Raw genomic sequence first — 19,251 nt, 5'->3', positions numbered from 1 at the left:
ATATTTTTGTGTTAATATAGATTGTTTATAAATACATTGGGAGAGAATCACCATCTTAACTAATACTTCCAAACATACTTATACATATTAAGTCATATGCTATCTTTAATTGCTTTCTTCAGTATTTTGTATTTTAGCATACAGATCTCATACAGTTATATCATCTTCATTCTATTCCAATTCTGCAGGATATTGTATCACTACATTTTTAGCAGTAAAATTTCTGCCTCTGTGTATTTCTTACTCATGTAAGGTTGTTTCTCAGGGAGCACAGTTAATACAACTGCTCCAATATTTCTGAACCAATTTTGGTATCTAGGTCATCTGTTAATTGCCTTTTCTTACTGTGAGTCAAATTTTCTATTTCTTAGTATAAGCAAAGTAATTATGGATTGCATTCTTAGTACTTGAAGTTCGTGTGTGTATGTGTGTGTGTGTGTGTGTGTGTGTGTGTGTGTGTGTGTGTGTGTGTGTGTGTGTGTGTGTGTGTGTATTTGTGCACTCATACCTGCGTTAGTCCTGCAATTTGAACTTGGGGTCTGGGTGCTGTCCCTGAGTTTTTGTGCTCAAGGCTAGAGCTCTACCACTTAACCACAAAAGAAAGCCAGAAGTGGACTTGTGGTCCATCTGGAGATAAGAGTCTCAGGGACTTTCCTGCCTAGGGTGGCTTCAAATTGCAGTATTCAGATCTTGGCCTCCTAAGAAGCAAGGATTAGGATTCAAGACATAAACCACTGCACCCAGTGACATTTCAACTTTTATGAAACTATGTGCTCTCTTTTTTCAAAGAATACTCTGACTTTTGTCAATAAATAAAGTTTCAGGGCACACATCTTGACATTTTTCTTACATGCCAGTCAGATTTTCAAAGCCTGTAATGTTACTTAGATCCACCTCAACAGCCATGCAGGGACTTGGGTATGAGGTTACGCCATGGTCCATCTCAAAGCTTTGGGTACCATATGGGGTCATTTAGGTGAGTGTAGGGGTACCCTTAGGTTACCATGTACACATAATCTTCTTCCACTCTTAGATAACAGGGGTCCCCCTTTATACCTTCTGTCTGGCAAGCTTGTTCGGTACTTACTACAGAGCCTTCCTTAGGGGAGCAAAGTAGGAAAAAAAGAAGTTAACAGAGTTGTTTTGCTTTGTTTAAATATTCTTAGGGCAACTGTGATCCTTTTGTTCAGTTCCTATAGTCAAGGAGAAAAAACTTTTCTGAGTTTCAGGCACTTGTGTAGCTGCTGCCACTACTACTGCCAGGCTGGAGGGGGTGGGGGGAAGCAGGATTTCTGCAACTCTTTTCATCTACAAGGGAATCTTTCCAGTTCTACTCTGAAAGGAGAGAGTTTCTCTGGAAACAACTTCTGTCTGCTTCTATTGTCAGTTCTGTAGCTCATTAAACCAGAAGAAATGGTGGGGGTGGAGGCGGAGAATCAAACTAGAAATCTCACTTCTGAGATTCACCAGTTCTACCTATCTTTATTTACTGCCTAGGGTTTCTAAGTGAAATCAGTATGTGGGAGAGGCGGAGTTCAGTATTCTGTCTTAACTAGAAGAGCCTTTGAATTTGTAACTAATTTTGTGAAAGAACTTATTATCTACATGTCTAACATATGCCACACAAATGTCATTTTAACATTTTCCAAGATGCATTTGTTTTGAAAGCTCTTTAAGTATACTGACAGGTAGTTTCATGAGAATTTCCATGGAGCTAATAACGGTGATTATCCAAAATAGATCCAAACACCATAATCAAACACCAACTTCTTACATGATACTGGACTGATCAACAGTTTCTACTGCCATCCTTCTCAAAATTTTTTACACATAGGTAGATGATTTACACTGAATAAATGCTGATCTTTTTGTGCTCACAAATGTCTATGAAAAGAGCTGAATGGATTAACAATAACTTACTCAAGGAGCTCCAAGGTGATAGTTCCTTTGGGTTCTGCTTCTACACTCTTCCCCCAAAACTTCAGTTTTGGATAGATTGAGCCATGAAAGATAAAGTCATTGTTCAGTCCTTCAGCATGAAATGCACTGATTGGTGGGTGATGGCTGACCTGTTCCGAAATGAGTCTGAATCCAAGGTCATCTCTTAATATTAAAAAACAACAACAACAATATTGCAGTTAATTCTATCACTGATTGTCATTTCAGTCAAAAAAAAGGTATTAAATAAGTAAGTTCAACAAAGTCAGCAATTATTTATTATGATCTCAACAGAAGAACTTATAAGAAACCGTACAAATGCAACTCAAACTACTTGATACAGCATAATTATGTCAGCTGCTTGAATATATTAAAACAAAAAACACTCATAAATTTGGGTGATTTACATGAAATTATATTAATTGTGTAAGTTTTAAGCTTAACTTCATTTTATATCAAGACAAATGCTAGGCACAGTGACTCACACCTGTAATGCCAAATGCAGGAAGTGGAAAAGGAGGGGCAGATGATTAGAGTTCAAGCCCTGCTTGGACAAGAGTAAGATCTTACCTCAAAATAAAAGTTGTAAAAAAAGATTATGAAAGTACAGCTGACTGGTATAGCACTCACCTAACACAAATGACACTGGATTCATATTATTTAAAAGAGAGAGAAAGAGGGGTAAGGAAGACACAATGTGTCCACATGCCAAAATGCAGGAGATAGGGTCAGAACTTACAGAGGAAGAGTAGGAAGATACAGATCTACCTAGCTAACTAGTTATATAAAAACCTTGATCTTCTGAAATGATCAACATTAAAAGGACACCAATTAATCCTACCTGATCAGACATGCTGTGATCTTCCAAATACATTTTGTCACTATTTCAATATTTTTGACATAGCTTCTATTTTAAAATAAATGATCAAAACATCAAAATGACTACTATTTGGTGATACTCAAAATGTGTATTTTTCCTCTTCATTGTTATCCCAATCATAAAAATTCAACTGTCCATCTGCAAGGGGACCTCACCTGACCAATTCGTAAGTTTCTCCCAGAAGTGGGTTGAATGGCTTTCCAGTGCGTTCCCACTGAGAAGCAACTGCAGACACAGCAAAAGCAGCTACACACTGCAGGACAGAGCATTGCACAAATCAGTAACAGCCCAGCTTGTTCCTCACTCTCTCCAGATATGTGACTGGGCTAAAATAGTAACTGATAAAATTATTCTTAAGAGTTGAATGACTTTTGATTTTATTTATTTATTTATTTTTGCCAGTCCTGGGCTTGAGCTCAGGGCCTGAGCACTGTCCTTGGACTTTCTCAAGGCTAGAGTTCTACCACTTGAGCCTCAGCACCACTTCTGGCTTTTTTTCTATGTATGTGGTTCCGAGGAATCGAACCCGGGTCTTCATGCATGCTAGGCAAGCACTTTAACCACAAGGCCAAACTCCTGGCCCTACTTTTGATTTTAATATGGCTCTAGAAATTAATATGGAAACTTGGGTATTCACAGAATGAAAATTATTGTCTGCCCATTGTGTTATCCTCCAAGATGGCTTGTACAATATGCTAAAAGTGCTATAAATTTAAGAAATCTTTAGAATCTCTTAAACCCAGTTATTTTTCTTAATTTTTTACTGTAATTAATAGGAGGGTTACATGATATTCACCAGATAGAAGGTGCATGACTTCACAAACATTGATACCCTTTCTCATGTTTTGGTCCCTATTTCCCTTCCCCCACCCCTGCCTCTCATCTTGTTTTCCCCCCTTCCCTATCCTATTTTCAATACATTAAAAAATTAAGTACAGTCACCCTTCAGTATCTGGAATATTGATTCCAGGCCCTTCCTTCCCAATGCCAAAATCTGTGGATGCTCGAATTTCATACAAAAATGATGGGATATTTAAAAACAACCTATCCACATCTTCCTGATACATTAAACCATCTCTAGACTATTCATAGTAGCTAATAAAATGTGAATAGTTATACTCTATTATGTATGGAATGACAAAAAAATTATTCATATTCAGAACAGATATTTTTTTTCTACTCTGGACCTAAGGTTGGTTGAGTCTGAATGTGGAATCCAGGATACACATGTTTAGAATTATGGAAAACAGATATAAACCTAAAAATTGGAGATATAGAACTAAAAAGCTAGTGAGATTACATAAGACTTTATTCATACAAATAAAAAAACAGATTCAGATTTTAAATGCTATTGCTTTGTTCAGTGGAGAACAGTGTCATATAAATAGCAATTTTATGTAAAATTTCTTGTGTCTGGTTTAAATATTTAATATTATGGATATGTTGGTATACACATATATCATAAACAAGTATTTATATGTGCATATATTCTTCTTAGAAACAAATCTGAAAGAAGCTATATTGTATTTTCCCCTAACACAATGCTACCTTCTAAAATGAATAATTTAATAAGTGTGTTTATGACCACTTTATGCTTTTCTTAAATTTTTCATCAGTTCTGTACTATTGTAGGGGAATAATGTACAACAAAGCACACTTATTGAAAACTTTTCCTATCCTCTCCCATAGGATTTCAGCGTAATTTCCTTTCCATGTTTGAGAGTGAAATTCAGAAAGTAGTGAGAGAAAGTCCAAAATTTATCCCTCACTCTGTGCTTGACACCTACCTGCATCCTTTCCACAGGATCAGATAAGGAACTAGCCTTGTGGATGAGGTAAGTATGCTCCATGTACTCAGTTAGCCTCTGTAGGAAGCTCAAAGGCTCATTAAATATAACTGGCATGGTGATCTTGGAGAGTTCCTATTTAAGAAGAAAAGAAACTTATGTTCAGTATATCTTTACGTAACACATTCCTGAAAAGACTATCCCAAGACAACATTAATATCAGTTCAATATTACCAATCTTGCCAGAACATGCTATATTGAATAGTGTAAGGACATACAAAATCATCTAAACATAACAAACAAATGTAATGGTGACCATGAGCTGATGACTTGCTTGTAAATCTGCCTTAGGTCAGATTTAGGAAATATGGTATGGAAAGATGATGATGACACATAAAGCAAAAGTCTTTAAAATGGTGTCAAAACTTGGAGCTACAAGGGTTCTAGTGCCTTGGGGTCCTACAGAATCAAACAAAACAATCGAACTGATCACTAATCACAAACTGCCAAACTAACCTCTACTTGAGTGAGGTTAAAATATTGTCTTTGTCTTGATCCCTTTGTAGAGTACCTCACAAATGTTTTCCCTTCTTTACTCTCCATGAAGCGTTGAATCACTTGAGATCTGGGTCTGACTAATTTATGAATGCTTGCTCAAATAAATTCTAAGTTCATCTTGTAACGGTTGCTAAAGATTAACCACATGTACCATCTTCACAAAAATATGAGATTTTTTTTGGCTTATAACAGTGGGCCTTTTTGAACATAACCACTGAGGACAAATTGGAGACTGAGAGTAAATATTATAGTATGTTTTAAAGTTCTGCTTGCTAGTTAAAAATTGCTCTGGGGGTCCAAGGATCATTACATTACACCAACATGCTATGAGGTCCTTTAAAATTGTCATTAAAAATGGAGAAGTGTCCTGACCATCTTTTCAAGTGTCTACCTACAATTATCTACTTTTTCTTTGGGAATCAGATGTTTCATGAAGCTGGGTGGCTGAAGTCATTTGGTTAGATAAATAATACTGAGGTGCAATTCAGGCTTGGACTCCTCCCTCCCCACAGATGTCTACGTTCTTTATGATCTGAGCAAACTAAAAACAATGTGGCTTTCGCAACTAAATGGCATTAAAAATAAAAATAAAACAACTCTCACATTCATTACCATAGAATATTACAGAATACAGACCGACAATTTCAAGCTATTTAAACTTTTTGCTTCCTTAGTAGAGAGATGAGGTAGAAAAAGGAATATATAAACAGAATAAAAAGGCTTGCTATATTCATCTCAAGATCTTATTAAACCAACAGATTCATTGATGGAAACAAGAATGCTGGTATCACCAAGTTTCGTGTAAATTAAGATGTCCAGTCTCTCTCTTCGCTATTTAAAAAGTATTTTTGGGGGGGGAGGGGGGGTCCTGGGGCTTGAACTCAGCCTAGGTGTTGTCCCTGAGTTCTTCAGCTCAAGTTTACCACCCTACCCAAGCCACGTTCCACTTCCCATTTTCTAGAGGTGAATTGGAGATAAGACTCTCAGGTCCTTTTTTGCCTCCCTGGTTTAAAGGCATTTGGGAGGGGTGGCTCAGCCTGTGAGACTCATCTCCAATTAACCAGAAAGCCAGAAGTGGCACTGTGGCTTAAGGGGTAGGGAGGTAGCCTTGAGATGAAGAGCTCAGGGACAGCACCCAGGGCCAGAGTTCAAGTCCCACAACCAGCAAAAAATAAAATTTAAAAATTCTCTTATTCTCCTACTCCTCCATTTCCATTCCCCCTTCTCTGCTGCACCCAGGCCTTGAGGCCTGGGAACTGTTTCTAAGCTTTGTTTTTGTTCAAGGCTGGTCTTTATCACTTGAGTCACAGCTCCACTTCTGGTTTTGCTGGTTAACTGAAGAGTCCCATGGACTTCCCTGCCCAGACTGGCTTTGGATCACTGTGGTGGCTGAGATGGCAGGTATATACCACTACACCAACATTTTTCTGTTAAGAGTCTTGTGTTTTTCTACTAGGGCTGACCTGAATCAAAGATTCTTTTAGGCTGAGAGTATGGCCTAGTGGTAGAATATCCATGTATTATGCATGAAGACCCAGGTTCAATTCCTTGGTGCCACATACACAGAAAAGGCCAGAAGTGGTGCTGTGTCTCAAGTGATAGAGTATGAGCCTTGAAATAGTCCAAAGACAGTGCCCAGGCCCTGAGTTCGATCCCCATGACTGACAAAAAAATAAATCTTGTACATAGCTAGTTTGACAAGCCTGAGCCACAGGTACCCATAGACAACACAAAAAGAAAAATGTTTTGAGAAACAAAATCTGAAATATTTTTATTAATCATACTTGAGGAAATCATTTAAGTTTACTATTTAAAATACCACAGTCATTATCACAGGGTAAGAGTATACAGCCTGAAAATGTTAAGAAAAAACTTATTGTAAATAATGGTAAGAATAAAATCTTATTGATATTTTATATTGTTTTTTGTATTTACCAGTTATTTAAATTTCAAAAATCATTTTCTTTTCTGTTCTAGGCCAACTTTTACATCTGAGAAAAATACATGACAAAGCACATGTTCAAAAAGCATTATTAGGGGCCAGAAGTTTGGCCTAGTGGAACAGTGCTTGACTAGCAAGCAAACACACCCAGGTTTGATTCCTTAGTACCACATACATAGAAATAGCTGGAAGTGGTTCTCTAGCTCCAGTGGTAGAGCTATAGCCTTGAGAAAGCCCAAGGACAGTGCTTAAGCCCTGAGTTCAAACCCCGGGACTTGCAAAAAAAAAAGAACAACACCAAGAACAAAACACTATTTAAAAAGCAATATAGCCATGCGTGGTGGCTCACACTTGTAATCCTAGCTACTCAGGAGGCTGAGATCTAAGGATCGTGGTTCAAAAAGCCAGCCTGGGCACTAGAATCCATGAGACTCTTATCTCTAATTAACCACTAGAAAACCAGAAGTAGTTCTGTGGCTCAAGGGGTAGGGAAGTAGCCTTGAGCTGAAGAGCTCTGGGACAGTGCTCAGACCCAGCATTCAAGGTCTGAGTGCGGAGGGAGCGGTGGGGAGAAGCAATATAGTTGGGTGCTGGTGACTCATGCCTGTCATCTTACCTACTCAGGGGTCTGAGATCTGAGGATTACAGTTCAAACTCCATCAGAAGTCAAGTCTGTGAGACTCTCATCTCTTCTCAACTACCAAAAAATCACATCCTTCTTTTCCCATGTACTATACAAACAACTAGAAAACAAGGTTATGCTTGAGCTCAACTAAAACAGGGCAGACAGACTCATCCTGATATAAGTTGACTCTTGACAACCATATCCTAGGCAGTTACACATTTTTGACATTGAAATGGTAGAATTCTTATTTAGAAAATAATTTCTGTTTTAGTTGAGCTCAAACATAATCCAATCTCTGAATGGACTCCTGCTGAAAAAAGGCTTATAACAAAGTATGTGGAGAAGGAAGAAAATTGGGAAAAAAGAAGGGAGCAGAAATGAGGAACAAAGCTTCAAACAATAAAGCAATCTTAGTATTAGTTCTAAGAGACTGTGAATTTACTAAAAGCTTTAATCACACAGATATTTAGGATTGAGTTTCAATTATATAAAGTATTTGTTCTGTGAAGCATTTGGGTAACATGACCTAGTCCAAAACAGATTAGAGAAGAAAAGAAGGGATATCACTAGTCTGGAAATCTAACACTCCGTATGTCTTTTGGAAGCAAGCAAAGCAAAATGTGTTGTGGAAGAGGAGGAGACAGAGTCTGACTGGAGGAGCATGTCTAGAGAAAGGGTCACAGGCAGGAGGGGTCCAAGGCATCGAATATCTGAATAGAGAGTTTCCTCCCTGATGAAGATAAAATCAGATCCGGACTATACCTATAAGATAAGCACCTACTTTGAGTTTTAAAAGTCATATATTAGCTGGGTGCTAGTGGCTCATGCCTATAAGCCCAGCTACTCAGGAGGCTGAGATCTGAAGATCCCTATTCAAAACCAGCCTGGACAGGAAAGTCTGTGAGACTCTTACCTCCAAATAACTATCAGAAGGCCAGAAGAGGAGCTGTGGCTCAAAGGGGTAGGGCAGTAGCCTTTCACAGAAGAGCTCAGGGACAGTACCTAGTTCCTGAGTTCAATCTGCACAACAATGACTCCAAAAAATGTCATATATTGTAGGGTATTGGCAACTCCCATCTGTAATCCTAACTATTAAGGAGGTTGAGATCTGAAGATTGGGTTCTAACCATTATCTCTAATCTAACCATTATCTCTAATCAACCAGCTAACCCCCTACCCCAAAAGAAGTAAAAAATGAGTGTGTCACTCAAGTGATTGCTAACCTTTAGGGAGAAAGCTAAGGGACAGTGCCTAGGCTCTAAATGTCACATATCTTGAAGGACACTACATTACGAGAGAATACAATAAACCATGGGCACTGTTTTAGAAACAGCTGGGACTGAGTTCCAATTCGATGCTGAATGATGAGAATGCACCTGAGGGATCCTCTTACCTCCACTCTGACATGGCACACTCCTTTCTAACAGGCACAGTGCAAACATAATGAATTAAAAAGAAATCACATTTCTTCTGCTACTTCTGTCTTATTACCAAATCTAGAAAATAAAACAATGCCAATAGAAATAGCCAATAGCTGAATAGTTTGTCCTTTGTTTCTGTAACTGAGACTTACTCCTGTAGAAAACACTAAAAGAAAATATCCTGATTACTGATTTTAGTAGAATCATAAACATGAAATTGAGAATTTGAAAATAAATCACTTTCCTTTAAGTTAAGCATCTTGGTTGTTTCTGCTACCTAAAGAGGGAATCTTATCATAAGACAGTACCCAAAGAACAATACTTCCAAATGCTGAGTGATTTCCTTTTAGCCCACACTAATAAATTTTCTTTTAGAACTTTACAACCGCAGCAGATAGCTCTTTCCCCTGAAGCTCCCACTCCACACTTTTGATCAGTAAGTTCTCTAGATAGAGGTTTCAAAACATTCCACCCTTTCAACTCCACAGCTGTTTCTATTTCCTTTATATATGATTTGCTGTAAGTGCTTATTTGTATAAGTAGTTCTGTATCTAAAAATCCAACACAAACTAGCAGTGGTGGGGAATTTTTTTCTGCCAAGGACAATTTGAGATATTTGTAACATTACTTTTGAGGTCACATAAAATTATCAATACAGACATATAGCTGTGGGCAGTCCAAGAGAAGCATGTAAGAAGCAAGTAAAAAGCAAATGTGTCTACTCCAGTAAAAATAAATATCTTTCAAGAATGATAGGTGTAATCCAAGGTAACATTGATTCTTAACTTTTAAAAGTGATTAAAGCTAGGTATTGATAGTTTACATCTATAATCCTATCTACTCTGGAAGCTCAAATCTGAGGATCACAGTTCAAAGCCAGCCAGAGCTTTAAATTCCATTAGACTCTTCTTTTTGACCAATAAAAAAGCAGAAGTGGAACTGTGACTTAAGTGGTATATCATACATAGCTTTGTGCAAAAAAGCTAGAGGGCAGCACCCAAACTCTGAGTTCAAGTCCTAGAACTAGTGCATACGCTCAAGTGTACACATGTGCACGCATGCACACACACACACACACACATGCATACACACATAAATGGTTAGTTTCAACAAAGGTAGAATGCTTGTTCAAGATATGAGCTAGATAGACTCTGAGTCACCTGAAGAACAAATTCATGACACCACTAATAAAGCTAATACCTAATGCGAACAGACAGCAAAATACAGACTTGGATAAGACTCATACAGAAAACTGTATTTTCCAGAATGGTATCTCCTTTGCCCATAGACTTAGACAAATGTTATGAATTCTATAGGAATTTAGAACAATGATTTTCAAAAATGCACCTGGGCTCATTAGCAAGTTATGAAATAATTAAAGGTATGAAAATAGCATTACTTTAACGTAACAGGAAATACCACTTCAGAATGGATGTATATCCTATTTGAATCTTTTTAGACATACATACATATACTTAACTTCAGGCTGCATCACAATGGCAAACATATTTCTAGAAGGCTGAAAAACACTTGAAAGAATGTAATTTTTGTCTTATAAATTTCAGTTTCAAGGGAACTGATAAAATATATAATAAACTTTACTATTACAGGCCATTAAGTGTGGCCTGGTGGTAGAGTGTTTGCCTAGCATGCATGAAGCCTGGGTTTAATTCCTCAGTACCACATACACAGAAAAAGACTGAAGTGGTGCTGTGGCTCAAGTGGCAGAGTGCTAGCCTTGAGCAAAATATGTCTAAGGACAGTGTCTAGGGTTCCAGGATGGGCAAATACACAAACTTTACTATTAAGCCTTAGTAAAAACTGAATAATAAGAGACTGCATTAACTATCAACTTATTTAGGTATACAATTGTTTATATACATTTAGTTTGCCATGAATCCTAGTGTAGTTAAAGTAGATTTGAGCCCATTTTCTGACACTCATTGTGGTTAATAATGGTAGTATTATGTTAAGATATCTAGGATGTTATCTAATTTATGAAAATTGTCTCTCAGTTCATCTCTAAGATATAAATTATTATCCAACTCTTACATGGAGATCATGCTATTCAGGGAGGCACAACACCTGGCAAGGGCACCACAGTGAGAAAGAGGCAGAGCTGAGGCTAAGCAATACATTACTCTATGACATTGAGTTGTAATGCTTTCTATATCAGACTCAATGTATTTGTTTACTGAGTGTTTCTAAAGAACTAGTTCCTTGGAAACGACACTTAGGAAGTACTGGGTGACATTACACTAACACAGAACAGAGACATTATGAATGTGCTGAAGTTCAAACAGAAAGGAGATATCCAGTAGGCAACTTTACTCAGTGACGGGCAAGTTCCTATGCTGCACTCTAAATCTCACCAATTAGCAAGGCAATGTTCAGATAGATTTCTTGGTACCTTAGGACTTGTATTGCAAGTTTTCATCATTCTTGATGGTCAGAAATTGCACTCAGCATTTAAGCCTGACACTAGGCCGAAGTATTGACCACTACCTTAAAGGGAATCCAGAGAGCTAGCTATATGATAGGTCCTCCCTGCATCACATTCATGCAAATTGTTGAAGATTCACTTCCAACGGGTGTGCAATTAAGACACAAATCTGCTTGATTCCACATAAGACAATTAATTTACCATTCCAATACATTTCCTGAGGATGCTCCAGATACTGAAGTCATTTCTGGAAAACATAGGAGAGGGCAAACTTGTTCTGAAAAAAGGAAAGAAAAACAATTACTGATACTGGAAAGGGAAACTTGTCATTAATATGCAAGTACAGACACATGTATGAATACACTTTAAAATGTGCATTAAACAGACAAGGCAAAACAGAGGTGGTCAGCACTTGTTGACTGATACTCTGGCCCCTGAAAATTTTCAGAGCAAATCAATAGGCCCTCTGCCTTCAGTTCTGACTGAGGTGATCTCAAGTCCCCTAATCTTTCCCAGGCCTTAACCTAGGTCCTATCATGGAGGTATGTTTTCTGATTCAAAACACATCTGCCAAATGCTGGTATCTATCAAATCATTATACTCTGGCTGCCAAATGCTAGAAGCAAATGTTATCACAGAGCTGAAATGTTTTTGTGAATTAAACAGGAAAATTCAGACAAACTGACCAAGCCATAGTAAAATATAGGTTCTTTATGATGTATCAGTACTTCCTCAAGAAGATGGATATCAAGGAAACTTGAGGAAGAATAAATATAATCAAAAACCCTTTACAGATAAAATCTCCACAGGAAAAGCATCTTCAAAGCCTTTTTAAGAGGCCAAGAAACAACCAGCACAGTGATAGCTGTCAGTGGTAGAGGGATAAGCAGTTCATCAGAGTCCAGCATAGTTTTGTGTTATTGTTGGTCATGGGACTTGAACTATAGGCCTGGGCTCTTCAGCTCAAGGAAAGCACTCTACCTTTTGAGCCACAGCACCACTTCTGGTTTTCTGTTGGTTAATAGGAAATGAGTTTCACAGATTTTAATGCCTGGGCTGGCTTTGAACTGTGATCTTCAGACCTCAGCCTCCTGAATAGCTAGGATTACAGAGGCGTGAGCCACAGGCAAGAGTCCAGCATTCTAATGACAGGCTGGGTGGGCAGGAAGCCAAGCTGTTCCCACAGAAGCAGAACAACCAGGCAACTTTCTAAAGCACTGTGATAATAGTAATTCACTCTTCACAGTTATCTGAGGTTACAGCAAGGGATGCCAGTACTCTGGTTGCTTTCTGAAATAACCCACATAACTAAAATATTAAAATAAAAACACTTATCTTCTAAAGAACTACTACATTAAACTTAATTTCAATTATAAGGGTTAATGAATTTTGAAGTTTTGAAAGAAATATTTTTAATTCCTCCATGATGAAATCCTGCATTGTCAGGAACACTGCTCTTTTGGCAGATTTGTTATCTAACCAATCTGCTGGATAAGTGGCCACAGATGGTATTTAAATCCCCATTCTCAAAACACTATTGATCTTTGTTACATGAACAATAGATGCCACAATATGAATCTCTGTCACAATCTACTGTGTCCATGTATAATACAGTTTGAGAGAGTGGGAAGGAGGAAGGGAGGGAGAAAAAACAGGTGGGAGGAAAGGGTAGGCTAAAATTTCCATTTCCTAGCTATGTTTTTTAAAAAAACTATAAACATATGAAATGCAGTATCACAAAATGCTGAAAGATGATATGCAGTTATATTTTTGAAGATCTGCAAAGATGGCTAAAATATATAGTCCATGTGCAGGTCAAATTACACAATAAAAGTATAATCAGAAACAAAACTCAGAAATGTAGCATAACTCAGAATTTATAAAGCCAAAATGAGCTTCACAGAATCTGAATGAGGGCTGCAATTTCCAACAAATGTTTACATGAAGTATATAGGCATTTTCTAAACAATTCTGATTAAAAACAAGGAGACAGGGCTAGAAAAAACAATAAGTATCTTGGAGACATTTCTTGAAGGCAAAAAATTAGACACCACCTGCTTTGTAATTACTTTAGGAACTTTTACACTGTGTCACCAAGAATCCTATCTTTGTCTAGTGCTCATTTTTACGCACATAATTTTTGTGCTATCTTATGAAAATGCAGTAATTACTCACTTATAAGGCCAGATAATCTATGTCTATTTTAAACATAACCAGAAAGCAGAGATGAAAGAGATTTTGAAAGTGGCTATTATAAAGCACAAGTTTTCTTGTGTAGGACATGTAGAGTTAACATAAACCCTCAGACTACATTGTACTCCACTCCATAAGTGAGCACTCTATATATGGGATATGTGTATCATGCAGAAGTTGTAGTTTTAACATTCAATGACCTCAGGGTTAATGGACGTGATTCTAAGTCAACAGCCTGATGTACCAGCCAGAAAAACAAGTGCCACTGCAGACTGCCAAATGGGAGGACAGCACCAAAAGTAACTCAAACGGATTCAGATCCACCAAAAGCCATTTCTAGGAAGAATCTTAACACTGCCACTTAGGAGGACTTAGCAGAGAAAAGTCAGGCAAAAGCACCTAGAAAACTTCCATGTGAAGGAAATAGGTAGGAGATTACATCAAAATAGAGGTCTGGGTATATGCAGACATGACAGAGGTCCTATAATATTAAGAAGTTGGGGTTTGAGTGACAGGAGAAGCAATGTCCTTTTAACAGTACCCATGCCCCACCCCCTATGCATTTCTGTCTACCTCTGTTAATAGCACAGATTACCATGTGATATGCTTACTTATATGACTATACACAAATCACAGCTAGATTCCCAAGAGAACTCATGTTTTATTTGCTACCACAGCCTGGCTGGCAGGGACCATATCTAGTATTTGTTGAATAAACTTTGGAATTTATGAGCATTTTTAGCAGCCATTATCTCTTTTTATAAAGAATTTGGTTTACTCAGTGATACCCAAGAGAGTAAGGACAAGTACTACTGCTGATAGCTGATGTTTAGTTTGGCTGTGTGGCTGATGCACTATAGTGTCTTATAAGTAATTTCAATAATGGCCAACAGAGTCCACCCTTGGAAGGATTTCAGGCAGAGGTTGAATCTGGCATGGCATGGAAAGACATTCCTGTGTGGGGTGGACTAGCCAGGAAGCTATGTTACTGGACATCTTTTGGAGAACAATACAGACTCCACAACAAAGAGTTTTTCAACATGAATGTTAACAGTGCCAAAGTTGAGCCCTGCCAGAGGAATATTGCTAGCATTGTACTATCACTAGAAATGTAGCAATCACATTGAAAAGTAAATGAAGCTAATTGTAGTATTTCATTTAATCCAATATATTTAGAATATTAGCATTTAACATGTATCTAGAATATCATTTAACCTTTTCTCACACTATCTTCAGAATTCACTATATATTTTACAGTTATAGCACATCTTAATCTGTCTGCTATTTCCAACAGTTAAAGTGAAATTTAGTGATAGCAAAATAAAGCTGTGCTCAGTGGAAGTATATTTTTTTCTTCACTTGACAACTTATATTCAGTTTATAGGTCAGATACTAGTGGTTCACAGTGGTAATCTTAGGTACTCAGGAGACTGAGATTTAAAGCTTGCAGTTCTACCCCAGTTTAAACATTCAAATCCAGTGTGGGTAAAAAAAAATTCAGCGAAACTCCATCAAAAAGCTAAAAGTTGTAGGTATGGTTTGAGTGGTAGAGTACCAGTCTTGAACATAAAAGCCGAGTGAAAGGATGCATTCAAGCACGCACACGCGCGCACGCGCACACACACACACACACACACACACACACACACACACAAAACAAATACAACTAAACTTCAGTTTCTCAGTCATCTTAGCAACATTCTAGTACTGTAAAGCAATATGTAGACGTAAGTGGAGAATACTGGCTAAAGTCTGTGGAGGAGTAAAAGACTCCATTACAGGAGTTCAAAGTCACTGAGACAAAAATTGCTTACAATCTAATCAAGAAATCTATATCTTCTGCAACACTGTAGAACAAGAGTAATAAGTAGAATAAATTTAATTTGAACTTCAAATTATTTTCCTACATTTTTTACTAGGAAAAATGATGGAGGCAGTGTTATTCCAGGCAGAATCCTGGGGCTGAAAGCATAGATCAGTGATTCTCTTCCTTTGGAGTGGATCTGAGGGCCATTATCCTGTGTTCTATGCTTCCTTTTTCCTTCACACAGAAAGAAAACACCCTGTACCAGGGACTGACAGTGCTACGCCTGGTTCTATTTTTGCCTCTACAGATGACATTATGACTATCAACACAACAACACAGTAGCTGGTTTTTATTTTTTTAAGTGAGAATTCTCACAGTCGTTTTATCTCTGTGACAGAAATGACTACTTGCTATCCCACCATTATTTCTCTGCCCACTGTGGAAAGCAAAGCCCAAGTGGAGCCAAATCAATGTATGAAGTGCAACAAATTAATGCAGGACTCAAATTCAACTTAAGAGAAAAGCTGGTCTAGACTAGGAGATCCCTACCCTCCTTTCCAACTCAGGTTTTAAGTGATACAATGGAAGCTGAAACCCTAGGAAAGTCTCCTCTGAACAAATTTTGCAAATTCACAGTAATTGTATAGGATCACCCATCCACATCCCATACTCCTGTTCCTACTCCATGTATCACTAAATTGAAGACAACATTGCTTGCACTCAAAGTCCATTGGAAAACAGTGGATGGATAAAACACAGGTAGGCAAAACTAAACTTTGACTGGACCTAGTTACCAGGTGTTATTTTTATTTATTATTATTTTTTTGCCAGTCCTGGGCTTAAGCTCAGGGCCTGAGCACTGTCCTTGGGCTTTCCTCAAGGCTAGTGTTCTACCCTGAGCCACAGCACCACTTCTGGCTTTTTTCTATGTATGTGGTATTGAGGAATCGAACCTGGGTCTTCGTGCATGCTAGGCAAGCTAGGCCAAACTCCCAGCCCCCAGGTGTTATTTTACTATTCAGGTTTGCCTCTTAATTCTCAGGAGGAACATGTAAACTCTTCTAGATCTTGAGTAAAGACATGTACATATTTTACTCAAGTATCATTATAGTGGGGTGAAGGAGTAATTTTGAAATGTGGGTAGAAATCAGCAATAGTGTGGTCTTTCTATATCTTATCACAGAGCCTAGGGCAAATCTGCCAAGTCAAGGCTGCATTTACCTATTGGCAGCTAGAATGATCTTTATTAAAATAACAACAACGACAACAACAATGCTCAGGGCAATTAGAATCTCCTGGAAAAGAGGTTTCAGCTCCTGACCTACACTGAAGTCTTTTTAATCATTGTTATTTTTATAAAGTACAAACATACTAGGATAAAAACATTCACAGTCGGGAGGGAAATAGGGACAAAAACATGAGAAAGGGCATCAATGTGTGATAAATTATGTACCTACTATCTGAAGGATGTAACTGTAACCCCTCTATACATTAGCCCAACAATAAAAGTAAATAAGTATTCACAGTCATTAGTATCATCTGCCCACCAATTGCTCCAGTACTTTCTTTGTGAATAGTGTTCACTAACTACATGGTAGTGAACATTTTTCCCCCAGTCTAGTTTTAGTCTTGTGATTCAATTGAAAGTATGACTCACCAAACTAAATTCATGTGCCAGCACTACCATCTATACTTGAAACATAATGAGCTCTTTCTTTATTGTCCCATTGGACAAGAAAAAACAAAATCACTGCAATGATGGCCACTTCCCGAAGAAAACTCAATCTCTTATATTTTACAGAATTTGGTAATTTCATTCTTATATTTTAAAGGAATTCAAGTTCTATATCAAAATGAAAACATATACAACAAGAATAATGCTAAATATATACCAACTGGTAGTAAATGTAATTAAACAAGCAAAGTAATGACACTATTTTCCCAACTATTAAATACATTGTTATATAAGAAAGGAAATAACCTACAGATAAAGTTCAGTGTGGCTATCCACTTTCCCTTCTAATGCCAACATTAGAGCTGGAGGCTCATTTCCACTTTCTCTGTATCAAGAGTGGTGGACAAAAATAAATGTTCTTGCTGAACAATTACTCTACAGTCCACTTTTTAAAAAAATGTTTTTAATGGTGCTGGGGTTTGAACTCCTTATGTTTCTTAGGCAGGCAGTCTACCACTTGTGTCATACACACAATTGTATTTGCTTTCAGTATATGTCCTGTAGGATTCTTCCCCCTCACCACCCCACCCCAGGTCAGCCTTGAACCACTTTCCTATCTACTACGTCTCCTAGTGACTGGAACCAAAGTTGTGAAGTGCCACACTTGACTTGTTTGTTCATATTGGATCTTGGTAACTTTTTGCCGATGCTGGCTTCAAACTTTAATCAGTCCCTCCAAGTAGATGGGATTACAGATATGAGCCACTGTACTCAGCCTACATTATTTTTTCACTAAATAATTTATCAATGATACTTCTTCTGATAGATATAAGATATACCTATCTTTTTTTCTACTATCATTAGGCAAATGTACAAGTATACTTTGTAACTTTATGTGAGCACTATATAATTTATGCTGGGTTTTGTTGTTGCTGAGGACCAAATTTAGGGCTACACATATGCCAAGCAAGTGCTCTACCACTGGGCTTTATTCTCAACCCTTCAGTTTTATTTTTAATGTAGTTTTTTTCCTATTTTGTTTTTATTGCTTGCCACTCAGTAAACTATGTTGAAAAATCACTTTTTCAATACTTCTCCATGTTTCCAGGTAGTTACAAATATAGAATGCACATATACACACAAAAGGGGCTTTCTAATTTTAATATTCCAAAATAGAGTTTCATTATAAATATTTCACTATAGAAATGTCAGACTGCTAGAAAGTGATACAGCACCGGTTTACTTAGCTTCTCCTTGACAACTATTGCATCATAGCACTTTTTCACATTTAAGTTACTTATTTTTATTTACCTCACTTTTTGGTGTGTGTCACTTTACAAGGTATTTGTTTATATATACACACATATAGGGTTAAAACCTTTGTAACATTTACAGGTTTTAATTTTTTTTTTGGTTGGTAAAATTTGCTTTTATTTTTAAAGAAAAGTATTAATAATTTTTCAGACTCCCAAAACAAAAGAAGAAAGAATACCTTTAAGATGAATTTTGAAGTTAGAATTCTCCTACATTAAGACCAAGGTTTTAATTTTTTAATTAAAGCTAATTTGTGTGTTTGTGTACACTGTGACCACAAGCTCTCAGGCCCTTTGTGCCTTTCCTGTTGCCTTTCTTACAAGCCAGAACTCTTCCTTGAACATTGCTTTAATCCATGCTTCCAAGAATCAAAGTCTCTATTTGGATTTAGCTTCTGTCTCATTTCACAAATACCATTGATCACTGATTCCCTTAGAGAGGGTAAGAAAAGATGAGTTTTTAAAAACAGCACTTTCAAAAAGCTGTGATACCAAAATCTCCTTGACTCTAAATAAGTTCTACCAGGATAAAGTATTTGAATACTAATGGCTAATGCTCAGTGAGTGCTTGCTCCCTTCCAAACCTGGAGTTAATCCCTCACATGAATCCTCTGATTTACTTCTCAGAGCACTGGTGTATACTTACTGAATATGGTGGGTGGTCACACA

General features: G+C 37.4%; 1 protein-coding gene across 9 annotated transcripts in view; it reads right to left on the bottom strand.

Moving 5' to 3' along the window:
- Positions 1-19,251, bottom strand: part of Osbpl1a (oxysterol binding protein like 1A) — a 175,836-nt gene that overhangs the window by 11,315 nt on the left and 145,270 nt on the right. For all 9 annotated transcript variants that reach the window (XM_090353318.1, XM_090353320.1, XM_090353319.1 and 6 more), the window contains 4 exons: positions 11,796-11,871; positions 4,606-4,740; positions 2,974-3,071; positions 1,921-2,103 (listed from right to left, as the gene is read on the bottom strand). In XM_090353318.1, coding sequence (XP_090209444.1) covers positions 1,921-2,103; positions 2,974-3,071; positions 4,606-4,740; positions 11,796-11,871 — 492 coding nt within the window. The remainder of the gene's footprint in view (positions 1-1,920; positions 2,104-2,973; positions 3,072-4,605; positions 4,741-11,795; positions 11,872-19,251) is intronic.

The sequence above is a fragment of the Megascapheus bottae genome, chromosome 19 (assembly GCF_031878675.1).
Source record: "Megascapheus bottae isolate mThoBot1 chromosome 19, mThoBot2.hap1, whole genome shotgun sequence".
Taxonomy (NCBI): Eukaryota; Metazoa; Chordata; class Mammalia; order Rodentia; family Geomyidae; genus Megascapheus; species Megascapheus bottae.
Note: the sequence above shows the minus strand (reverse complement) of the source record. Positions and strands in the feature narration are given on the sequence as shown.